At 36.5% G+C, this 27,369-nt stretch overlaps 1 protein-coding gene across 2 annotated transcripts in view; it reads left to right on the top strand.

Annotated features, from left to right (window-relative positions):
- The first annotated feature begins 921 nt into the window (after nt 1–921).
- The window catches only part of LOC108970896 (ATP-binding cassette sub-family G member 1), a 41,693-nt gene continuing 15,245 nt past the window's right edge, over nt 922–27,369 (top strand). Inside the window, exons 1-2 of one of the 2 annotated variants that reach the window (XM_018936599.1) lie at nt 922–1,742; nt 17,064–17,278. In XM_018936599.1, the coding sequence (XP_018792144.1) occupies nt 1,696–1,742; nt 17,064–17,278 (262 nt within the window). In that variant the 5' untranslated portion in view covers nt 922–1,695. The remainder of the gene's footprint in view (nt 1,743–17,063; nt 17,279–27,369) is intronic. The other variant, XM_018936600.1, reaches the window with a different exon arrangement.

Genomic DNA, 27,369 nt, shown 5'->3' with positions numbered 1-27,369 from the left:
ATATAGTATAATATATACTACAAATACATATGTACAAAATTATTACAACAAAAAAAATTTTGTCGCTCATACGCCCTGTACTCCAGCAACTCGACGGTTTGCTTTTCGCTACATAATTTTTGGCATCACTAAAAGCTTCGCAATGGCGAGCTTTCTTTGCAGAGCTTTTTGCACGTTGCTTGCGCGAAAAGCTTTTACAACTGTAGCTTTTTTTAGAGCACACACACATATGAACTAAACAAGTGTATATCTAAATTCAATAGCAACAACGATTTTTTAGAGCTTTGAAAAAGGAAAATTTATGAAAAACTGGTACTTTCAGTTGAGTACTCCTACAAATATTTTGTGATTTTATTAAATGGGATGTAGCTCTTCAAATAAAACTAAAAGAATTCTATAACTAAGATACTTGAAAGGTTTAGAAAATTAGTACACTTTTCGCAAAACCGAATTAACATTTTCCTCAAAAAACGAGAGTCAGACCATTAAGATTTACTTACGACATAATCTTTCAACCTGTCAAAATTTTTGAGCCTTAGATGTCACAGCTAAGAAAGAGCCTAGCAAAATATCACCCAACAAGATGCTAAAACTACGAATTTTTTATTTGAAAATACCTTCATAATGCTGATGCATTTCGTTAAAAAGCTTTTTAATGAAAGAAATAAAAACTTTATACACAAATATATGAACATAACTACTTAAGAAGTATTTGAAGAAAAATTTTCGAAAAACAGACGAGTGAACTTTTGCAAAACTTTTTCCTCAATTTCGTTACCCATTTGCTAGCCACGCCTAATGCAGCATTTCTCTAACGCACAGCGGCGCGCTGGCGGCCATTGTCAGCCGAAAAGTGCAATGTGCAAAATGCGCTCAATGCACGAGCTCCACCGAGTGGCAGCTTCAGTCTGTCGCCGACAGTTTCCCAAGTAGGTGTGGTGCGCTAAGCCAACATTTTTCCGTGTGTATTTTCCGCCGTTATTTCTTTTTTTTCGTTTTCATAACAATTGTGAGAGAACTCATCGTGTACTATACATACAAGAAAGCAGCAGTTTTCATTGGATCAAGTCGTGCATGCCGCGCCAAAAATGTGACAGCCACTTACCGAGCGTAATAGCAAACTAATAGCGTTAAAAAAATTTTTTTTTTTTTGTTTAGTTTTCACTTCATTTGATGTATAAGTTTTTTTCTCGCTGACACTCAAGCGGCACTTGCCACTTGTTGCATGACCGCATACGATAAGCTGAACGCTTATCTAACAAACCAGTTATTTATTCCTCGTCAAAATTTTCCGCCGCTCTGCGCTTTGTGCACACTACGCCAACAAGCAAAGACACACTCACACGCCGGAGAGTAATCGCTTATGTATTTGAAAGTAATTTGCTCGCGTGCGATTTCTCTAAACCGAAGCGAAGCGCTTTTCGCCACCGCGCCCACACCAGCAAAGACCTTACACGACGCGCGACGAACGGGAGCGGGCGCGCGGTCGTCGTCTAGCATAGTGTGTGTTGCATTTGTTCTGCGACCGAGTTATTGACCCTTGCCAAACGAGATTTTTCGCATTCTACAACAAATTTTCCAAGGCGCAACACGCAGCGGCGGCGTCTTACATCGTCCGTCGGTTTTTCTTAAGTGCGCGCAAAGTTTTCGTAAGTACTCGTTTCGTGATACTTGAACGTGTCGACAGAGTTTGAAATGGAACGCGATGATTACGCTTTGAATCTCGTCGAAAAAAATAACCGGTAAGTTGAGGTCAAGTAGGTGTAGAGCACGGTTAAAGTCAGCCAAGCGCTGAAACAGCGCTCGTTCAATGCAAAAGTAGTTGCTTTCTTTTCATTTACTTTTATCAGTACTTAAGTGCTTGGGAGCCAACGCAGCTTTTGTACGCGAAAATGCAAGGCGTGTCACCACTAATGAGCGCACTTGTGTGTTCATTACAAAGATTCACTGCTGTGCAATTGCTTGTTAGCTAAACATTATTTATTTTACAGTAATTTACAACTGAGTTTGGAATTATCTAACAATGCATGCAGGGGTATTCTTTAAGGAGCACAACTAGTATGACAGTAGTCGATTTTTGGAAATCTAAAACAAGATTGCTGTATCCATTGCCGTGGAATTGTCAGGTATTTCAAGAAAACTGAGTGAAATTTTTGGAAAAAAAAGCTTTTTGAGTCATGCGAGATCTCCAACCGCGCTAAAATCAGGTTATCCACTGCTACAGTGAATCCGGCGTTCTCCTTAGATGAAACCTCCAAATAAAAAATTTACAAAATGGCGGCCTTTTTTTCTCCGTCTATCACCTCATCGATCTCCGAAACAACAGTCCCTGCTAATCTGGTATAATATTCATTAAAAGTCCGCTTTTCTTTGTAGAGAAGCCATTGGCAAAAGGTGGGGTCTATCACCCAACGTGATCCTCTTGGTCTACGACACCATTGTCAAACTTATGATGGAGTCTTTGTGTGTTCGACGGTTATAGAAAAGAAGAGCTTGAAGTAGCTTGAAAACTTTCAACGGGCGGCGCCCATCAGGATGTGTGGGGCATTACGGCGCACTCCAATTAAAGCACTTACTACCATCCTGCACATATTGCCCGTGAACATCGCTGGTGTATGGCTGTGAAAGTTGCATGCAAACTCAGAGAGTTTGGCTTCCTAAAAGAACACTGGTCAGAATACTCGGAAATTACCACTCACTTTGAACTTATACCAGACCAATCATGGATCATGGAGGGGTCTACTATTAGGAGCTCTCTATCAACTCTAGTTTCAGACTACCTGTCTTCCAAGCGGAGCTTGGAGTCATAAAGGAAGCAGTAGATTTACTGTACCGCAGCGCAGACTCCTTCGGAAAAGTAACCATCCACTCAAATAGCAGAGCAGCAATACTAGCCTTGAAGTTATTATCAGTGCCTTCAGAGCTAGTCAAAGAGTGCCTAACCTGCCAGGCCACAACGGAATCGCAGAAAACTGTAAAGCTGATGAGCTAAGAAGAAAAGGCACTATAGAACCGCTCCCGCATCCTCTTGTGTTCTACTACTAAATAGCTCGGCTTCGCGAAAGTTTGGTCAGCGATGGGTACATGCGCTGTCACAAAAAATTTTTGGTTCAAGATCGATCGCAAGCGATCTAGTGATCTCTTTGCCCTCAGTAAGACTAGCCTCTCCCTAGTTGTGGGGTCATTGCTCTCTTGGCGCCTATGCTGTAAGATTGGGAATCWTACCAGATGASATCTGCAGAAGATTTATGGAAGAAGATGAAAACAACTCAACACTTCCGTCTTGTCTGTTCGGTGTTTGCGAAGTCAAAACTTAGACACTTGGGAACGCATGCTTTAGACATCCCACCAAGCTGGCGGATGTGGAAATTAAAAGCCTTTACAAATTTGTGTCGGCTACTAAGCGCTTCGCTAATTTATAAGTTCGAACACTGGAGTTCTTAGTTTATATGGCTTCACAAAGGACTATATATAGCAGTCCACGTGCGATCTTTGATCAGCCATCGAACCTAACCTAACCCAAATTAACTTTTTTCCTCAAGATATCATTACCTCTCACCTTAACACGTACGGATGAATTTAGAAATAATTGAATGCGTTAAGCAGATAAATCTGTAGCTAAATGCATTTAGAACTATAAATACCGCAAGTAATAGCTTAAATATTGAAACCGTATAAAGTGTATAGTCATAAAATATTATATGTGGACATTTATTTATAACTACGCCGACAAAAACTACGGCGTAGCCACTTGTTTAAGTATAATTATTTTTAATTACTTCAACAGTAAAGTTCTAACCACTTTAAGTGGCATGCACTTAATTGCATTTAATTGCAACCGTGTGCTGAGAGCTAGCCATAAGCTCATTAAAAATATTGTAAACCTTATGCCTGTATTGTATATTTGTAGAAATAATTACATTACAATTTTGCTGAGAAAAAGCAAACAAGTTGAACATGTTCGATTCGCAGAGTACAATGTTCGAATTCTACTCAAGCATACCTTATTTATAATCTAAGATTACTGTTATTGCTAGTTATAACTTACTCCGATTAAAAAATTCGTTGGATATGGCGAATCGAACTAGCAACTGGTATAAATCGCATAGACTGGCATAATCGAATAGGCATAGAATAGAGAGAGGTTGAAGAGGATTTTAGTGAGATATCGGCACACGCTCTTGTATTAAATTCAATAGGGAGAGCAGTTTTCGAGTTTTTTCTTTATGAAAAGTGAATTTCGAAAAATAATTTTATATCAGTTTTAGTATGACATTAATTCCAGAGAAACATGAAAGCCATCAAAATTACTTTTAAGCTGAATTAATACACATACAAAAGCGTTGAAATCATTGCTGTTTCTTCTGCGACTTTCTTTAAGCTTTCCACACTCCGCTCTTGCAATGCAGAATGGCACATTGAAACGCATTTATGAATAAGCTCAAAAGTACTAGTTATATATGCATGAGAGCACTCAAGATTCCCCTTAATTAAAAGTATAAATGCATGCAAATATTAAGACCTAACGAAAGCAACAAGCAGCGAGACCCGACAATACCAAGGAGCCATAGAGAAACCCAAATAAAAACCTGTGTGGAAAAGGCCTGCAAAATAAATGAGATTGTGTGCGAAAACGCGCATATGTTTTCTATGTATGTATGTATTTGAAAATTTTCATGCATAACTCACTGGACGCTCAAGTTAGCATGACAAATTGCAATTCGCTGGGACATTGGCATTACTTTTCGTGTTGTAACTGCAATTTGTGATAAATAGAAAACACAATGAATGTTACGAAATCAACTATGTTTCATTACAGACAAGCACATTTACACATATAAACACACATAATCAAACACAATCACATAAGCATAAAAGCACATACATACATACATTAACGATATTCAAATCGCTAAAAGCAATGACCTGAAAACAACTACACTGTGGTGAAACCGTAATGCGAGTGCCCATAATGAGCAGTTGTTGTTGCTAAATGCGAGTATTATGGTATTTTGCACCATATGTCAAAACGGCCGCTTATACTTTAAAGTCTTCAAAAAGTATTTATATATAAATCTAATATTAGTTTTTATGTGACTTACAAACTTGCCAGCTGTGAAGAATGCTTGGTTCTCATGTCGAAACATATGTAGCACCTGAAAAAAAGAGGTTTTTGTAATATTTATTATGTTGGCTTAAATTTTATAGCTAATATTAATTAAAATGTTCAGGATATATCTGAAATTTTATCTGTCTTAGATATCGATATGTATAAAATATTAGAAACGAAGTTATAAATATAATTTAGAACCAGAAATCTTGTTAAAGAGAACTTTACTAAACGAGGTCAAGTAATCGGGCTATTGAACCCGCTACCGATATTTCTTAGTACAACGAAGGGCAGAAAATATATCAGCCTTTCATTTGAAGAAAGGTTCTGCACAGCGTTTATTTTTTTAAGAACTGAACATGTAATAGACGCTGGGGGCCAGATCTGGTGAGTACGTTGGATTCGGAAGCAATTCGAAACCCAATTTATGGATTGTTGGTATCATTTCACTGAATTGTGGCACAATGCTTTGTCTTGGTGAAACAAAACTTTCTCATTCTTTAAATATGGCAATTTTTTTTTTTTTTTTTTTTTTTTTTTTTTTTTTTTTTTTTTTTTTTTTTTTTTTTTTTTTTTTTTATATTTTTTTTCTTGAAATGGTGCCATAACGCTATATAACAGTCGCTATTGATATCACTTCCTTTTTCAATGTAGTCACCAAAATTTATACCTTCTGAATCCGAAAATATAGACGACATAAGCTTGCTAACCAACTGTTAAGTTTCTCTGCGCTGTGGATCGGTTTTATCGTATACAGTCCACTCAAATGACTGTCGATTGAACTACGGAGTAAACTGATGGAGCCACGCTTCAGGCATTATAACATATCGATACAAATTCCGCTTGAATCTTTCCAAACACTACTCCGAATCATCAACTTGTCGTTGTTTCTGTCGTTCACTTTTCACAGAGCTCCCTTATACCCAAACATTGATGCATGATATGACGTACACGTTTATTTAATATCTTTAGAGTGCCTGCTATCTCGAACAACTTCACTTTGCGGTCATCCAAAATTATTTTTTGGACTTTTTTGATACTTTTGTAGGCAAAAATTATTTTGGGGGTTCACTGCATTCACTGTCTACGCTGCTCATTCCACTACATCAAACTTGGCATGCAGTCATTGAAGGTTGATTTTCTTGGAACAGTGGTCAGAAACCCTTCATCAAGCCAGGTTTTTGCTTCAAGTGTATTTTTCCCCTGCAAAAAACAATATTTTGTCAACAGACGAATTTTCTTTTCATATTTTTTTTTTTTTCTTTCGAATAACAAAGGTTGCTTATCTCAAAATGACATAGCTTTTAAACTAAAGATGCGACAGATGTCAAATTTATATACGCGCTTTTGGAAAGTTAAGACTACTTACAGCTCATATGGATTTAGTTTTAATAGCACCATCTGATTGTCAGGCCGGTAACTTTTCACGCGAAATGTTAATTTTTTACGAGTTTAATATTATTCAGTAGGTTGCATTGCCTTAAATAATTATGCTGTTATAACAATTTAGAAGTTTCTTTGAGCATCACTTCAAATATTAATGGAAATTTCTATGTTCCTTCAAATTTATTTGCCAAAAATAGCTTAAGGTTACAAACCTCAAGTTTTCATCGTATAAGTAATATGGTAAAAGAATATTTATGCGCAATAAAGCTGCCACATTAGCAATTTACAGCGCTAGCGCCAACGCATTATCAAAGTAGAATTGGCAAACGCAATTTATCTTGAAAAGTTTAAAGCTCTTGCGCCTTAGTGTAGGCAACGACAGTGGGTCGACAGCTGCCCCATGCAAACTTTCACTTAGCTTATGGCGCGCTGCAACTATTTTCTGCTTTGCAAGCAAATAATTGCAATTTGCATAACTTCACAAGAATCGAAACTAAACTTTGTGTAAATAATGTTGGCTAAGAAGAAGAAGAAGAGAACTTTCGCAAACTTCAAAGCCACAAGCGCATTACAAGCGGCTGCAATAAAACAGTTATTTCTCTGTTGTGGCATATTTGCAACGAATTTAACCGCAATTGCAATGGTGAAACTAAATTTGAGGAAAATTATTATTATTATTATTTTTTTTTACTCGTCCAATTATAGTGTCTAGATTGTTAGAAGAAACCGCAGCGTGTCGCTAAGTTTACTTGCCAAGCTCTATATGAACAGTTGTATAACGACAACAATTACACTCCACTCAAAGCATTTCATTAGCCCGAAGCTCTACCTCCAGTCGAAAATTCAGAAGTTAGCAGTAGTGTTACCCATAAGCAATGTTTGTTGGTTTATGAATTTGAATTAAATTATTTTCTTTATTTATTTTTCGCACGCTGTGAATTACGAATTTATATTTTTTGAACTTTTTCAGCGATACAGCGCTTCATTTTATGCCTGAATGCTTAACAAATCAACATTTAGTATAATGATTTAGCTCACACACGCACACACTTGTATGAGCATGTGTGTGCGCTCAGTTCTCGGCAGCTAATCTTTTGTTTAAACGCTACTTTTTGCAATAGTTTACAGTTTTCGCTTTTTTTTGCTGTTGTTGTAGCGTTTTCATGAGCCAAATGCTGCGTAATGCTATATGGTCATAATTGTAACTTCATAGCGCAAACATTGACCGACAAATTAGTGCATACACACATACTTATAGTCACACATGGCTGTGTGTATGTGTGTGTGTGTGTGTGTGCGAATTTTTGCTTGCATGCATGCTTGCAGCCCATGGCTACTGCGCACATTGTGGCTCATCAACAGAAGCTGACATTTTCCAGCGTCATAATCGCACTTCTGCCAAATGCCGCGCGTTTGCCTTGCCGTTATCTTGCTGCGCACATTTTCAAGGCCCGTAAACACATTTTCATTACAAACATTGTAAAATATTATATTTAATATGAATTATGACTTTAATGTGCGTTTACATACGAACGTACGACTATTTGCTACAGCAATTACCATTGACAAATACAATTGTAATTACAGTAACAACAATAACAAGTGTTATACAGAAGTTAAATTTCACACGCTGTCGCGCTGTACTACATACAAGCATATGTACATATGTGTATATTTACTAAAGTGCCTCACTCTGCTGGCTCAAGCGCTTAAGCCAAAGCGAGTTTGTGCGCGTGCGTGTGTGTGGGCCTGTTGATGTCAGCAGCAATTGCCAATTTGGCTAAGTCACTCTTGGAAGCTTCGCAAAAAAGCCAAAAACTATGCCAAACTGCGCGACATTAGCCATATGAAAATTATAAAATGTCGACAGTTATGTTTGTGAGTTTATAATATTGCGTAATTGCTTCTAGAAATTTACAACTGTGTAGGACAGCGCGCCAGTGGCTAGATAAGCATGTGCCAAACATGTGTTGGTTAATATTGAATTTTTAAAGCATAAAGGAATCTACATTTTTAAACTAATGCAAGTTTTTTTTCTGCAAACTGCTTCGCTAATCTTATTTTAGAATATATTAGTTAGTGCTGCTTATTTTTATAAACTTTTGGTATTTATTTCATCATACTTGTGTGGCTCTAAGAGCTGAAGATATTTCTTACCACAAAGATCATCGAAAACGCTTCATCGATGATTTTGCGAAAGCACTTTTCCGTCTTATTATCCAGTTCCATCTTAGATATGGTTATTATATCCAGCTGCTGAGATATGCAGATTGCTTAGATCATCGAAACGCTGCGTCGATCTATGAGGCTCTGGTGATTCGCGTTTAGGAGTTTATGGGTAACACTAAGGGGACACGAATGTCTCTCTAAATTAGATCTATCGATTTTTGGATAAACCCTAAGATCTAACCTAAAGTAACCCATCATTAGGTTACCAATAGGGAATTGGTTTCATATTGGTTTTACATCAACCTTACTATTAGGTTTGGTTCAAATGATGAATGAATATTAAATATATTTATTTTATTTTATTTTTTTTTCAAGACTTAAAATCAATTGTTAAAGTTTTTAGAGAACCAAACTATGGCTGCAATAAAACGCTTCTAATACAGAAGAACGAATTCTGTTTCCTGTTTGTTTAACCATCTTGTATATCATAGTTTGTTCGATTGGCTACTGTCTAACCCCTGGCGAATCGAAGACAATGGATTAATTTTTAGACAAAAATAGTTCCAAAATATCCACTTAAAATTTTTTTTAACTTTTTTAAATCCGTTACATAGCAAATACTAACTAGTCATTTTAACAGAAACTAGGGATAATACGCTTGAGCATCTCCGAACTCTGCTTCTAATCATCAACTCGTCATTGTTTTGGTCAAAAGTGGCACCCACTTTTCATAGAGCTTTCTCATACACAAATATTCGTGATTGATAAGCATATAATATAATTGATAACTCTAAACTTCCTGCTATCGCGCACAACTTCACACACAGAGAGAGATTTTGTGAGAGATTATTGTATATTGTGGACTTTTTCGACGGTAACAACCTCTTTTGAGCGTTTATTGCGTTCAGTCTCTTCGAAAACAGCCCCTAACACAAAAGCTGAAAAAATAGTATTAAACAGTTAAACCAGGGCTACTGCGAATCCTCCTCAGACTTCTTGTACTAAATCAAATTTGAAAGTTTCTGTTATCAGAAAAGCGCGTTCAAAAATAAACTGATGAAACTGATTGAATTAAGCGGCTTCTCCTTAAATAAGCTATACATAAGTCAAAAACTATTTGAGATATCAATTTTATATTCTAGTATTTAAATGTTAAGGGAAAGTTAGCGAGAAAATATGAGAAAAAAGTAATATCGATTTTTTCAAAATTTCACACGCATCTAAAGACATAGGCACCTCCTCAAAGTATAAATCCATTAAAACATATTAATCTTTTAAAAGCATTAGGCTTTGATAGTTTTGCGATAAGCATTATAAATATGTAAACGATCAAATATAAGGACTTAATTTAAACAAAGAAACTTGCATTTTCTGTATAGTACACAACAAATCTCCGTCATTCCCGACATGTGTAATGTTTATTTACACTAAGACTTTGACTGCAATCACACACGTCCAAGCGAAGCGTTCAAAGTTTGATTCCGTAAGTCAAGCTTAATTAAATAATCTCAATAAAAAAGTGAATAATAGTCATGGCTTAATACGAAGTATCAGAGAGCCTTAGAAATTGTAAGTAGCTATATATGTGCATTTGTATGTATATAAATATATTTATATATAAATAGATATCACTGAAATTAGTCACATGTTGCTTTTGTATGTATGACTATTGGAAGTAACCTGCAATGAATTGAAGTAGTTTAAACAGGAACCTCGCAAACAACTAGTTTTCAGATTGTGCTTTTCCATGCACAACTAGTTTACAGACTGAACTTTTTCATGCAAGATTTTCGCTTAACCAATTTTGACTTGACACCCACAAGTCTCATTCTAGCTCAAAAGTGACAAAATTGAAAAATTATAGGCTATCTATCTTTTCGTATATTGTAAAAGTCTGGCTTATTCCAGCAGTGTTTCAACTAGTAACAATTGGAGTAGTTCAATTTCAGTCAAAAATTCATAATTTCTTTCTTCCGTAATTTGATAGCTTAATGATCCAGCGATGAATAATCATCAAATTATCTCAAACTAAGTAGAGAATGCGCCCACTATGTGTTATTACATGATAATTATACACCTGTCTTCATTAAGATTTTTTTTACTTTTAAGCGGTAATATGGAGTTGATAGTGTTTACGAATGGCGGAAGGGGAAATTTATTAGACAAATGAGGACAAAACTATTTTCAATTGGCAAAATGCTTTTAAATACATTTTCGAATATTTAGGTTATACTATCTCACACTTGTCGTAGATATATCAAATGCAAATATTTAACATGAAATTCTTGCTGGCAAATAAAATAATAAAAAAGCTAAGTTTTCAGCGTAATTTTTAACGAAAGTACACAGAAGTTTCGCCAATGAGGCATCATAAAACACATATCCAAATTACACACTAATCTTATCAGTAGCAAAAACAGGGCCACCTTTAAACTGCTTAAGTTTCAAAGTTTCGATAATTAGCTGTCATAACGTCACAGAGTATATTGGTATACATATGTACGTGCGTTAGGGTGGGTCCAAAAAAAAAAATATATTTAAAATTTGTTTTTTTTTTTTTTTTTTTTTTTTTTTTTTTTTTAAAATTATTTTACCTTAACCGATTGTTGCGTTTTTGACTTCGTACTCTGAAAACATACATATGTACATAAGGATAGGTCAAGAAAATTCGCTTTTTTTTTTGTTTTGTTAAAATAAATTTTATTTTTTCTGACTTGGTTATCTGAAAATAAAGTTTATTTTTTGGTGTTTCTATGAAAATCGCAACAAGTATAAAAATTTCATTGCAATGGGAGATCCTCCGCCTTAAAATTTCCTATAATTTTTATTTTTTTATTATTAGATAGAAAAATTGATATTCCGCTTCGAACTTATTCAGAAAATATTTCGTTTAATTATATTGTAGGAAGATTAATGCTCAAGAAATTTTTCTTAAGGATTCTTTCATAGACGTAACCATTTAAAAGAAAAGTTGAAATACCGTTATTTTAATTCAGAACTCATATTTGGCGAGATCTTCTTAGAGGTGTCTAAGAACTTCCTTAAATTTATAAGACCATGAAAAAAATTTGTTTTCTGAAAATTTTTACTAATAAAATTTTCGAAATTATATTTTAAGCTAAAAGGTTTTTTTTTTTTTAATTAGCTATATAAAATATACATAGTATGTAAAAATATACATACAGTTATTTATATGCTGCAAGCTTTATATGTTTATCACTTCATAATTACTAAAACTGATTATTTTTTTTTTTTTTTTTTTGTGCAAAGTCCAAAGAACTAAAGAAATCATTCAAATAAAAAAGATGTGAAGCTTATCAGAAACTACTCAATTACTGTTGTAAAAAAAAGCAGCCGAAATTGCTTCAAGTGATGAGTAATCAGTAAAATTAAATGAAATATATTCTCACTGAACTGTTGTTCTATAATTGAGTACATTAGCTTTAATATTGATTGGATGGCAATGCACCAGAGTTATCAGCTGTGATTGATTATACGGAAATATAATATGTACTTGTGGTGTTTTAGTTCAAGGTGGTTGTTGTCGTTGATTAAAATAATCTTAAAATTTCCACATATAATTATTTTTAATACTTCTTTGGTAATGTACAGATGTACTGAAAATAGAAATAATTTTAAAGCAAATTTCCTATACCACCCGAACACTTTTAAGCATACAAAAAAATGTCTTCACAGTTTCCAGCTTTCTGGTACCTTTTGACAACATTTTTACGAGATATTCGCACAATTATCTCCTTTCGCTTTTATCTTCGCTGTAAAGGTGGGCACAATTGTTGTCAACCTCTTTCCTCTGCTGTTAATTTTTCTGAGGCAGCATTCGAAAACCGCTACTTAACACACACTTAAGTTCACTGTCAGGGTTAAGCGGCGCAAACATATTTTAATGCCTGCACATTTAAATATATACAACTATATACATATGTTTTACAATATTCAATAAAATAGCTCAATAAAAACAGGTTTTTTCCACTGAAGAGAAATATGCAATTTATCACAACTTAATTTGTACTATATAAATGTAAGCGGCCCTAAACTGCATTCCAGTGATAAAACAAGTTTGAATATCGCTAGAGCACCGTTACAGAATTCAGAATTCTACAGCAATGTGCTTGCAAATACGCCCAGTTTTGTAAAATAAGCTAAATTTTATTTTTTTTATTATTTATTTATATTTGCTTTGCCCCTTCATTCGCATTACAGTGCATTTATCATCGCGTGAACTTTACACAAGCCGGAAATGTTTAGCCACTGACACAATTAAACACGATTACAGTGGCAAATATGTGACACCATAAATACAGGGTGTTAGAAATTTTTTTTTTTTTTTTTTTTTTTTTTTTTTTTTTTTTTTTGTGTTGGTGCCTTGTTAATAAACACAACTCATGTGAGAAGTGTAATGAAAATATAAGTTTTTTTATTTTATTATTATTTTTTTTTTATTGTTCATTATAAATTTATGTAAAATATTTTTAATCGAAAAAAATCCTTCTGCGCACTCTTTACGAATTATATATCAAAGACCTGTGCAACATATCATGATGATCAGTGGTGCGTAGTTCTTCAAAAATCTTACCAATCGCCTTCACAAACACAGTTTTGAGAAAAACACGTTTAAAGATGATACACTTAGCCCAGCTAACCTCGAGCGCACAAGTTCTCAAGGACGAAACTATTACTCGGATCAACTTGAAAATTTCCGGCAATATTCTAAACGTGTTGTAGAGCTTAAGAAGATAATAAAAAGAATCGAATTTTTGAAACCTGTAAGCCCACTTAACCCTTTAAGCTTGGTTTATATGCATCAATCACCGTTTTGATACTTCGCAGTTTGATCGTAAATAAAATCGCATTCACTCGTTGACTCATAACAACATCGATAACTCATGTTCAGCTGATGGCTTTCAAATTTTATTGTAAATGTTACAGTTTTCTTAACTACATATATTATAATTACTTGTTCTTTATACCTTAAATAGCAATTTCCTAGAGCAAATCTATGCGACTTCGCTTGCTAATTGCTTTTAATTAAACTGGAAAGCCATTTTTGTCAATTGAAAATGGCACGCGAATTTCAGCTCCTCAATGCAAGTAAACAATTTTGTTTTCCACATAAATACATATTTTTACTAAACACTTTCTGATTATCGTGCAAAAGCATTAAACTGTCACAATTATACATTTAGTAAATTTAGTTGTTGTAATGAAAATTAAAAGCAGCACGAACTTTGACGAAAGCATTTTATAAATATATATGTGCACAGAACTGTTATATTTCCCGTATTATACACATATATTTGCAAATTGCAATTCCAATATATTATACAATATAGAGCAGTTATCAAAATATTACTAAAATATTTCTTATATTACTCCCCCTCAGTTATGAATTTGAGTACTACTCGTGTAGTTTGTCAAAATCTGGCGAATCTCAAATATTTCAAGATTGGAGTACAAAAACAAATTTTAATCATAGAAAAAAGATTCTTTGTTTTTCAAAATCTTCTGGTTTCCTTTTTATACACTTTTGTACCACTTGAACTAATTATCGAAGCAATTTTGTTAATCTGATTGAGTTGTCACCGGAAAAAGAGTTCGAAACGCATCAACCGACGCTTCAGGTGCCGTAACACGTTTATCTTCTCAGCACAATACAGCGGGCGACTCATAAGATTGAAGGTTTGAGTGCTCCAAAACTAACGTGGTGAATAGGGATCCGTCTTTGACGGTTGGCTTTGCCAATTTCTTGAAAAAAAATATAGTACTTTTCAATAAGAGCGCAAACAACGATTTGGGATTTCAATGAAAGTCCTTATTCCTGGTACATTCGATATCATTATGTATGGAACTCGACCTCTTTTGCATGACCACCACGGACATGCTTGCAGAAGTCAAGACGCTGAATCCAATTTTCAACGGTTTTCAGGCATAAATCGGCCATTAATAGAGTGTTTCGAAGCACTGCTCTCATATTTTTTTTAATATTTCCTTCGACCAATCGACACGAGCCTTTTTTGAGCGATCCGCAAATATTGTAGGATCCAATGTGAAAAAAAAATTTTAAATCAACATTTGTACGTTCGCACGAATTTTGAATCAAAATTTTAATAAAGAATTGAATAACTGTTATTCCCACCAATGCTTGTAGTTGTCTCAGCTGATAATATCAGGTTGCGCACGACATCAATAGTTTCCGGAACAGTTACTATTTTTGGACGCAATCTCTTCACGAAATCCCTCATAAGGTGATCTGCGCCCTCGATTGAATTACCATCGATAAACACTAGACCTTGATGTTCCAATACTAGTTTCATTGTGACAAATGGAATTACGTTAATCGATACACTCTTAATGAGTTACTCCACGTCGAAAGTTGTGAAAATAATCGCGCGAAAGTGTTTGCGATTTAATGAAATATTTGGCCGAGAAGAATATTTGATGCTACTGTAACCAACTGAAGCAGCGTTAATATGTCAAAACGATCTGAGTATGCATATCAACAAAAATGGCAAACTTTACGATAGAATTGTAAAACTAAAAACTCTTCTTATCCCAAGAGAAAAAAAAAATAAAATTTATATGTATATTTTTAATGATGAATGATAATGATGATAATGGCATGAAGCCATTCTGGACATAAATCTATAACAATTGCTAAAAAATAGCCCACTTCCAGGCGTTTGACGTTGACTTAAGGCAAGTACAGCGGGTCATTCAGAATAATAATTAGAATATTAGGCTAGTGTAACTCTATATAATGCAATGTGAGCGCTGATATGTACATTTATGAAGCACCGAGTCTCATTTAGCGCATATTTTTCACTGAAAGCAACAACCACACATTCCCCTACTCGCATAGATAATAGAAGCTCCCCTACTGTGCTAAAGAACTGCGATTGAATAAACACAACGCAAATGGGTGCATTGGGGTTCACAAACGAGCAGAGAGCAACAAACTGAGTGCATACACACAATGATGAAAACAGAGAATTGAAACGAAAATGGAAAAGACAGCAATCAAATCGAATGCAACAGGGCAAAAAAAGGGGGAAATGCACAAGCGCACGACACACACACACGAAGGCAGAGGCAGCACAGAGTTGCCAACAGCACGCTGAAAGAATCGTAAAAACTTAGAATACACAGCGAGCATAACTCAGTAGCTCTGCTCTCTATTTTATGATGGTGCCTTGTTGCTGTTGTTTTCGCTATACAAAGCAAGCGGCTGGCAACAGCGACCACACACACGAACACGCTCTCGGCACATTGAAACACATACGGAAATTCAACGCGAACCAAACACCTCTTGAAGCAACATTACTCGTAAGGAATGCGCACCACCGAGTACGCGCGATTGAGTGTGCGTTCGTGTRTGTGTGTGCGCTGTCGGCGAGAGAACGCGCGAGAGTGGGCAATTTGATGAGCGTCGTCGTGAAATAAAACAGTAAATACAGAAAAATATTATATTTTCTTTGATTATTTATTTTTGTCTTCATTACTTTATTGCCCCTTCTGCTGCGTTGTTGATAATCACCACGACATGCTGTCATCATAGTCCACCGACGGTCATATTTGTTGCTGTACGCTGCTGCCGCGCGCGTGTGGTTTTTGCTATTGTGATTTTATTAAACACTTTTCAAGTCGTCGCTGCTGAGACTGCCTTTGTTCGTTGCCTTTTGTACTGGGTCCAATTTGATTTTCGTATTAGTCGCGATCACACCGCATAGGTGGAAAGAACATTTCGGGTTTGAGTTGCGGAAGGCAAAGTGTGTAACAAAAACTGTGTTCGCGCCTGTCACATTCTGGGAGCGCAGGCAAAGACTGAAAGTGGAAAGTGGTGCGGAACTGCCGGTCCACAAATTGATGCTTTCGTGCAAAGAAACACACACAAAGCAGAGAATAAAATGCAATGCGAAGCGGGCAAAGCCTAAAATGCTAAGCGCAGTGAAATTTGTGTAGAAAAATCGCAATTGGAAATTGCGTTGTTGTTTTTGTTTTCAATTTATTTACAAAAAGTGTTTGATCGAAAAGTTAGCGCGAGGGAAATATTTACTTCGAACGAGCAGGCGCCTTGTAAGAAGCTTAAAAACCAGTAAAGCAACTTTTTTTTATGTGTGAATTTGTGTTTATATATATATATATGTACAACAACAGCGTAAACGGCCAGAAGCTAGAACCTGTATAGTAATAAAAAAGTAAAATCAAAACCAAAACTTCTTTCGCTTTTAATGCCTTCTAAGTAGCGTTACGCTATCGCGAATACAACAAAAAAAAAAACGTTATAGTGTACAACTCTTTGCATTGAACGCGCCAAACATAAATCCGTAGCGAAAATGGTTGAACAAGACAGTGTCACTAAAAATCTATTAAACGATAATAGGCATGGCGGCGCCGGTGGCGTGGTCATTGTGCCCGCTGGCGGCAGCGGCCCACAGAGCAGCAGCCATGCAGCGAGCAGCGTTGCGCCAGTGAGCATACTGAAGACACAAATCGTGCCAGCACCGCCGAAGACACTGCAGCACTTGCCGAAACGTCCAGCGGTGGACCTGGCCTTCCACGATCTCACATATCGCGTTAAGGAGGGCAATCGCAGCAGTAAGTACCATCTAACAAGCCACTTACAAAGCGCACAAATCACAAAAATCATTAAAGCAAAAACAGTAATCCAATCCATAACTAATGCCCATTACTCATTAAATTGGCGGACATCGCCTAGTTATTTAGCGGTTGGTAGTGCCTCATTATAACGAAATATTGCTCATTTACTGTAAGAATAGTTCAGCTGGCACTTTTTCCCAAGTGCCTTAATTAGTTGCAATTCACTTTGCCACTTGTTTCCCCATAATATTCTTSTTCTAATTGGCGACCGCGCAGTTGTTGACGTTCCCGTGCTTATTTATTTATTTTTACTTTTTCTTAGTCTAGCTACGGTGCCTCGTTTGTTGGTAAGCAATAAAAATATTTAATGATTACTTTCTGTTATTACCTAAGTTGTTGTGTGTTATCATTACATAGTACTTAGCGACTCGCTTTCTGCTCAYAATTCGCGGCTATCGCTTTAGCCTATTTGTTCATCACGCAGCTCTTGACAGGTCGCTGTTTGATTTTTTTATTAATTCTAACCCGATTGATGTATGTCGCGAAGCGTTGCCAGATTATAGCTTAGCCAGGTGCTTTTGCTGATGAGATATATAGAGAAAGTTTTTTTTTTTGTGAGCAAAATATATGCGAGTGCATTATTTGTAAATAAAAAAGGTCGCCATGCACTTTAAAGGGTCCCAGTAGATTATTCAATCATAATCATTTGTGTCATAGTATTTTATCTAGTGGTTATTAGTTTCTGCAAGATTACTGCGTTAACTTTCTGAAGACTAACAATTTGTCYGGTTATTTTCTGCATCGAAACAAATTACAAGCCACCTCATGTACTAACAAAGCCAGCTATATATAATATTTTGACATTCAAGCGTCACTTTAAATGCTCTACCTTCGAATATTATAAATCGAACAATATCTGGTATAAATTACATAGACTGGCATACAAAYATAAATAGCCCTAATGTAGTTGTTTGTGATACGCCAAGCCAAAAAATTGGTGAATCGAAAATTAATCCGGTATAATTGGCATGGTCTGGCATAAAAAATAAAAATATCCATAATGTAGCTGTTTGTGATACGCCAAGCCAAGAAATTATTGAATCGAAAATTAATCTCGTATAAAGCAAGGAAAGTGATTATTAAAACAATAATCTGGTATAAAGCCAGGAAAATGGTAGATCGAAAAATAATAATAACTTGACAACATCTTCAGCGTTCATAACACTTAATAGCTAATCACGTTATCTCTTGTATAGAAATTAAAGAAATAGATGTTTTCGGAAATATGCGGAGCACAAACAGTTCATGGGTAGCTGTCTTCCTGAATCTATAATCTTTTGTTAGAAAGTAGTAGCACAATTCACGTGATAAGTTATCGCCTAGTGAACTCTAGGTTAAAATCCCATTTCATTCACTGAWTTACATTATGAACGCATTTTCGCATAACCGAAGGGCTCTAAAAGGTTCATGAACCCCAGCAACCTTCAAACAACCTTCCTGATACATCAGCTTCATCAATGCAAATCGATTGTCGTCATACATAATACAAATCTCTGTATATTTAATCGCTTTTTAAACTGATTCCACAACATTTTATATGAATCGTTGTTTTTCTATTAAGTTCGATAATATTATATTTGCCAATACGACAAACTAATGAGTACAAATGCAAATGCTATAAAATAAWTSGAAAAGGCGATAAAGCACGAGTCGGCGACGCCAGTTWTGCCAGTTCCAGTTCTGAGTAGATAGCTCAAAATTTCCGCAGCAGAAATACAGTTACAYTGCRCAGGCAACTCCGCGCTTAGTATACAAATGTAAATTACTGTACGTGGGCATGGTAATAATCATGTAAACTAGATTTTCGGCGCCCTGTAATGCAATGCGAAGTGAAAATGTCTGTCATAAATTTTACAGCGCTTTCGCCATAAACGCCGGAAGTGCCGAAGTAACGCTCAAAATGTAGTTAAGTAAGAAATTTGCTTAAGATTTGCATGCAGCTTTGTAAAGAAATACTCTAACACGAACTTTCCTTTATACTTCTACGAAAATGACACAGCCACGGGCGCTAACAATGTATCGCGCGAGGTCCAAAGACCGCCTTGTGCGTGAAAGGCGCCAAGCACTTAGCTCTACCTGACATAATGTGAACAGTCTCCGGTGCAGCGGCTAATTGAGAGGGTCATGGGGGTTCAATAATTCTATTATCCCATAAAAGTACTTATAATTAGATACGGATAAAGACTTTTCGTATAAAAATCATTACAACAGAATAAATATGCAATTATTAATGAAAGCGATCGCTTATTTTGCTCGAGCAGCACGTAGCGTTACATTAGTTAGCGGCAGTATAAGCGCGCTTATGGCATTATTAAGCGCCTCAATGAAAGGCGGCTATTATCCCTAATCACAGCTGGGAGTTCACCTTGAACCTTTGATTTTTCATGCCTTATATATCCGTGATTGAATTACACGAGCATGTCTATGTATATTTGCATGTGCGCACGTGCGTGTGTGTGTGCACTTAGGCGAATGCAACAGTTATATTTATTGTTTACGAAAGACAGCAGTTTTATCGCCGCTCGCAATCTTGAGCTTTGGACTTAGTACTTAGCAACCTTTTATAACCGCAAAAAGTAGAATAATTACACAACAGTATTAGCGCTGTAATATACATATACTTATGTGCAKATRTATGTGCGTGCCTTTATAAATTAATCAATTGCAGGCAATGTATTAAAATTCCTCGCATGCGATTTCACAAGATTTCAGTGACAATTGTGATTTGTCAACTTTTAATTGGAATTAAATGCATGAATATGTCGAATATATGTATGTCTACATGTGTAAATTAGTTAGAAAACACTGGTTCTAACTGTATAAATTAGTGTCAAAGAAGCTACATGCTGTGGTTGTTAGTAGATTGGAGCGCTCACAATAGGTTAGGTAAGGTGAATCTGGTAGACCAATAAGCCACGCACAAACCAGTTTCGACCTTTGCGATACTAGCTGGAGTTCAGTTGCTAGGTCTAAGGGGAGTAGTCATCCTGTAGCATGCCTGCGCTTGACGGGAATTTTAGTAGACTCTGCGGCCCCACTATCGATACCTCCTCCAGTGTATCAGACCGTGCGGACCCCAGTTGCTAACACCATATTCTTGCCAATACGGTACAAATGCACAAGAAAGGCGAATTCTAACAAGTCCAACCACTTTTTTCCGACTCATCACACATTCGGCAGTCTGTATTAAGTGTTGCATTTTCACTAAATAAGACTCACATTAAAGATCTGCCAAAAATTACCATATGAGTCCAAGGAAATACCCATAATGACACGGTGTCTCCGAACAAGGGGTGTTTCCAGGAATTGTATGCAATAATTATTATAATATAATATATATATAATAATATATATGATATGACATATATATATAATAATTAATATTAATTTTAATCCAATAATATTAAAATATTGTAGCAATGAAATTTTATCGATGATATTGCTTATGTGTTAGCGTATCGGTTACCTTTCGAGATGGCTACCGGGAGGAGGAAGAGCTCGGGGAATGCTCATTCCGAGGTTTTGTCAAACTTCGTAAGCATGCTTTTTACCTTTCTCATCCCTTTTTTAACATGATGCAAAGATTGAACAGCAAAAATCGCTTCCGTTGTAAGTAACAGCTTTCCACAAGTAGGGCAGAAGTGGACAACATATTGCCAATAAATGATTTATCAACTTTGGAATAATGGATTTTCTGGAAGGTTTTCTTTTTTTCAAAAAATTGTTAGACAAAAAGATAATTTTAGACATTCAAAGTACGCTGTTTAATATAATTATATTCATTTGTTTATCTACCGTTTATTGTGGCTTTCCAACTCGCCGTAGTATAAGTAGCAATAACAGTAAATTTATAAACAAATAACTGGTAGCATTGAAGCTGTACTTTGAAAAGTATTTACCTATTAAAGCTGTGTAATTAAGCACAGTCTTCGAGTGAAGCATACAAAAAGTTGTAATTATTTAATTCAACGCATTATAGTAATGAGAGTTTTATGCTATTTAATAAAAATTAAATTTTAAGCAAACAGACCTTCGCGAATTGCAATGAGTAATTTGAACGCACGTTACAACAACAATTTCAATGCCAATAACATTTTCAGCACTGAAGAAGTAGTTCAAAACATTTAAAGCCTGAGTCATAGCGGTACTTACAGGTGCGCTAGATAAGTAAAAAATATGGCTATAAACTTCAAAAAATCAGCAAGCCGCTCAGTTTCGCCGTTATGGGCCACTGCTTGCGGCAACCGAAAGAATAAGCACCTAAAAGTCAGCCTCTAACATTGGTTGGTTTAAGCCATATACAATTACAACTGTGTGTATGAATGAAACATGCTTGTGCAGCATTTTCTTGCCCCCACTGCTCGTCGTGTACCAACGTGCAACGCCGCGTCGCGGTAATTTTACGTGCTCAACTGGAAAATCTACAAGCCTAGCTGAGCTTATTGCGTACGTCAAGGCCGCCACTGCCGTTGTTGTCTTTTGCAACTAAGCGTTAACCATTTTAAGGCTTTTTGTTGTAATTTTCAAGTTTCTTTTTCGAAATATCAGCTTGCGAAGTGTGCAATTTTTATACAGCCTCGCCGCCAAGCATTTGAGGCGTGCACGAAGCGTGCTTCATGCCTATTCACTTAGTTTTCTTGGAGCTTAGAAAATTTGCATGACAAAGTTCACAAATGGAATTGCGCAAGAAACGCTGTTTAGCTTATTAAGCAGCGCGTTATCGTGCGTTTTGCATCTACTTGCCGATTCTGTGGCATAAATCTTCACACATGATTGGAATAATGGCTAGTTGCGGATCGAGGCGTTGAATTTTAAGCAACACACGCGGTTTTGTGGCAACTAACCTCAAACGAGTCTAATTATTTTCGACAATATTTTTATGTATATTTTTAAGATAACGAAGTCAATGCCGATTGGTTTAGTGGCAACGGTATTTATTCGCTGCTACTTACTAAGTCAAGACTATATTAATCTGAATGCAAGTCGCGGCGACAGGCTTAGATTGGGTTAAAGGAAAACCTTCAAGTATATAGATAAAGCAAACCTATGTTTTCAGGTTTGACTCTACCATTCGGTTTCCAAATTCGCAAAGCGTTTGGCGGGCTATGTAGTTTCAGATTTCAGAACCCCTATATTAGTCAGAATACAACAAAAGAGTGCTCGGCCGTTGTTCATCTGCGGAGCCACAAATGCAGTATTCGTTATACAATGCCAAGTCATACTATACAACAGAGTGTTCAGGCGAAAATATCAAATACCATATTCCATATACTTACTCATATCTTTATATATAAAAATTACGTTTCACGTTGTTTGTCCGTGATGGACTCTTAAACTACTGAACCGATTTTAGTAAAATTTAGCACAGTGTGTCCAGTTCGAACCAACTTAGAAGATGGCATAGTGAAAACATTTCATAAATGACAAATACAGTGAAAAATCTATTAAATGTACGCTGTATTAAGCGGACATCTCTATTTGTTGATATTTGTTAAGTACAATCCATTAAGCGGACAACTCTATTCATTGGACAGAAGGCTGGTAACCACACATTGAGAAAGCAACCTTAAATTCGTTATTTTTTTCCAATGAAATTTATTTGTATGAACATATTTAAAACTAACTAGTACATATGTATATAGAAAAATTACTCGAATAACGAACAGAGTTTATTTTAAATTTATGCAAAACTGCAGGAATATTAATTGCCGGTTTGTGTAGAGTTCTTGTTCAGTAGAAACTTGTTTTTAATTCCCCAGTATTATTTGTAATTGCATCAAATCACTTACGATCTAGATTTTTTGCGCTTTCGTTTTAATGCGGTTTCATTTGATTGAACAGCGCAATATGGGAATTGTAATTACTGATCAACACCGTTAAGTCTTGCAACTTAGCATTGTTGGTACTATCAACATTTGTTTAGTAGAGTATTTGAAGTAATCCAACTGTAATTATTATCCAAGTGTTCCCAGCACACAAATTCGTTGGAAAATCGGCTTTCAATTAAAACTCAGATTACTATGGAATGATTAAAAGTCGACTACTCGAACTAATTTTAGAATTTAGAATAAATAGTATGTAAATTCAAATACAAAAAAAAAATAATGTTCACTTTGACAGCACCGAAGCTATAATACTTTTCACACGTGACTTTCTTATAGCATAAACGGAAAAAAATTGTCTTGATTTTGAGCAGTTTCTTGGAGGGGAAAAGACTTGTGCAAAATTTTAGAAAGATATCTCAAAAACTGAGGGTTTTGCTCGCGTATATATAGGCAGACGTCGACGGCCAGGTCGACTCAGCTCGTCATTCCGATCATTTATAGACACATTTTATAGGATCAGGGGGTAGAATTTGCCCGTAGCAAGGTATGCCTATCGTAAGAGACAACGAAAATCCGATAAGCACTCGACTGTTTTTGTGTTTGCCTCGGAATTTTTTGTGCTTGTCAGAAATAGTGCTACAATACTTAGCTTGAACTGTATTATAGACTTTAAATGAGATTTCTTCTACTGACATTTGAATTTCAAGCGACAAATATCAGTTTGTTGGATGCTCAACTGGTAGTAGCAAAAACTACAAGGTTAGCAGCTAGCTCTTGGAGTTCGCTCCTATCTTCTCATTGTGTTTGGCTCTTTGGGGAGATCCGTTAGGGCTGCGGATTAAACCTAAAGGCAGGTAGAATTGAAAATTCAATTCAATGTGGAGTCGCACTGAGGCCGGGTGCACGACAGGGGTTTTAAATCGACCTCGAACATGACCGCGATGGAAAAGGTGTCGCTTTCATCCGACCAAATGGAACCAAATAATACTTGCAAAAAGAACGTTTTATTTGGGGCGCTGATCGCATTGTTTTGATCTATGTGTTTAAGCACCGTCAACGGCAGGTGCTCACGTAAATCACAACGATTGTTGTTAACTTTTGGGCATTAAAAACTTCGTGGAAAACTAATATACTTTGGTATACAAATCTTAATAAAAAAAAGCTTTCCATACAAGGACTTGATTTGGATCGATCACTTTGTATGGCAAGTTGACGGTGCCGATAAATGAGCAGCTCTTTCGAGCGAAAAGAATGTGTGAAAATGTTTCGATTGATATCTCAAAAGTCTTATGTGTAGATAGGTATACCTACATAGAAATGAATGCTTTCGAACTGTCTTGACGTAAAAGCTAAGATCAAGTCTATGGGTGCGTGTATTTACCGATTCCTCCGGGCATCAAAAAATCCAATAAATGTTTGATTGCATATTACACTCCTTTAACAATACAGCTTAAATTTAACTCGTACCGGAAACCCCAAACTAAAAGCCCCTAAGACTGACGACATCAATAATTCATACAATGCGGATGCTTTGGCGTCATTAAATTAATGAATTAACGACCACTTAATGTAGCAAAATCGTTGTCATTAACAATTTCCACTAAAAACGTTAACAAATAATTGCAATTTTTTATTTTTTAACTACGACAACGCTGAAACACAACTCACGTCAGACACAGAGTCATTAACAAAGCACTCACTTTTCGGCAGCTGCCTCGCCGGCCGTGCGCCAATCGATCATGGGCGTGTTACAACTGCCAACGGCACTCGCCGCCACTCAAACAATAGAGACACCATGCAACACACACACACACGCCGAATCCTACGCAGCCACACATGACGCATGCACGGACAAAGTACCAACATATCCGCATACGCACGACATCTTCCGCCTGGCTCAGTGCTTCGGGGCAATTGTAGGGGGAGGAAAGCGTTGCCGGTTCGTAAATTCACACCCAAAATAACAAAAGAACCGGCTTCGCACGTTTTCACCGCTTTGACGGCGAACACAACAACACCGCTAAGTAAGCGAGACTGCTTGTCACTAAAGGCACTCTTTGACTTGTTGCTAAAATTTAGCATAATTTAACTTTTCGTTAGATTTCGCACGCAGCTGCTTCAATTTGCGTTAACTGCTTTGTTGCTGGTGTGAATGCCTAAAAATTATGTTGTTTTTGTGCGCCTCTGTGCTCGTTTTGCATTTGTTGCGCTCACCTGTCTGTTTGGCATTCCGCTTTGTTCATTTTGTTGTGAAGTTTGTTGTTATTCAGTATCGGAATTCGACGCATTCTGCTTCCGCATCTTCAATTGCCTGCGGCGCTTTGCTGGCTTTTGAGCGCTTCTGTGTTCGTGTGTGTGTGTGTGTGTGTGTTTTGGGTGTTTCAAGCAGCTACGAGAGTTTTTTGATATTGTTTGGAATTTTTGTTGTTGCTGCCAAATATTTTCGGTATAAATTATATTTCGGTTTAAATGGCCACGCGACGCATGCCGCCACATTTGTTTGTAAGTGTGTGTATGCGTGTGTGTCTAAATATGCGCTTGTTTATGTAAGCTTTGGCGAAAAAGCGTAAAGGCAAAATGGAAATTCTCATAATTAGCAATAGCTATTTGATACAACTTCCTATATCTGCATTTGGTTACGTCTACCAGCTGTCGCTGGCGCCACTGAGTGGCCAGCTTTTAGACCCCTGTCTATTTTTCTTTGTTTGCTTCATTTTTAAGGCGTACAGCTGTGAATTATCGATGAAATTATGGGTGGCCCTGAGCGATGTTATCTTATCATCGATAAGTATTTGTGTAACATGAATATGGACAGATAACGGTCCCAAATTTCGTATTAGCTAAAGCGATGACAAAACTCGCACCTGTGCTTCACATGTTTCAGCAAAAGCACCGACATCGACATTTTTTTTTTTTTTTTTTTTTTTTTGGTAACGACATTCTTTCCTATGCACACCTGTGCCTATAATGATGTCAGCATTACTATCTCACTTACAAATCATTGCACATTACGTACTTTCGCTAACTAATATACTGAATATAAAGTCATACGGAAAACCCGCAAAATATAAATTGATTTATTGACTTTGTAAGCCCTTAAAGCAGGAACATGGTATTTTTTTTTTTTTAAAAACCAAACTTGCAGTCAGTTTCGGATACTTTAAACCCTTAGGGATAATGTGGAAAGCTTCCTGTAAGTCAGATACTACCGGATTGACACTAAGGCTCGATACAAGGTCTCGAGCAAAAAAAAACGTAAAAAAACTTGTAACGTGTTTTATATTTTTTTTTTTTTTTGTCTGATTGAAACGATGCCGGGCCATATATTGAACCGATTTGGTTCAAATTTTCTTTAAACCAGCGCTACCTGCTACTTGTGCTGGTCTCCTTAGGACAAGAGTGCTCTTTATACCTCGTCTTCTGCGGTGAATTTGGTGTAATTTGGCCGCTTCGTCGCTTTTCACTGTTGATAGGCCTCTATCCGTAGTCTTTTTTTTTGATGATGAAATTACATCCGCCTGGCTACCGAACGAGTGCAGGAAATACGAAAGTCCCTAAGAACGATAAACAATGAAATTTACGAAAGGGCTAACAGGGGGATCAGTTCGAAAGGGAATTCCTCAAACACATGCAGGATCGCCAAGATCTTGTGCAACAGACTATTAGGAACAATCGCTTGCTTCTCACTCTTTGGTCTCGAAAGGAATGCCGGACGGCTGTTGGCATCTTTTCAGGTCACAACATGATGCAAGCCGGATCTACATAAGTGATCATGTTTCATGCAGAAAATGCAGAGAAGTTAATATAAGAGAGAGACGTTGAAACATCTTTTATGCTTTCGTCCACCAATATCTAAAACTCGACACAAGTATCTAGGAGCTTTGTAATTCAAAGAACTCGCAAAGTTTCAAACGTAGATATCAAGTCGCTCTTAAAGTCCTGTGTGACGAATTCTTAACCCAGCATTACTAAAGACCAGTAGCTCTATGTGTGATGTGACAGCCAGCCAGTATAACCTAACTTAACCTTACCTTTTCGTTACCGTGTCCATTGCGAATTGTTCCTATGGTTCGTTTTCTTACTTTTAATAATCTGTCCATCTCGTTCATACGACCAGTTGCTTGATGATACTGGCAACGGACTGGTTGATTGAAGGGTAACTGATAATACGGCCGCACCAAAGCCAGTAACGCAATAAGGCCA

Source organism: Bactrocera latifrons, unplaced genomic scaffold (genome assembly GCF_001853355.1).
Source record: "Bactrocera latifrons isolate USDA-ARS-PBARC rearing strain unplaced genomic scaffold, ASM185335v1 scaffold_314, whole genome shotgun sequence".
NCBI lineage: Eukaryota > Metazoa > Arthropoda > Insecta > Diptera > Tephritidae > Bactrocera > Bactrocera latifrons.
This window is presented reverse-complemented; position numbering and strand designations above follow the sequence as displayed.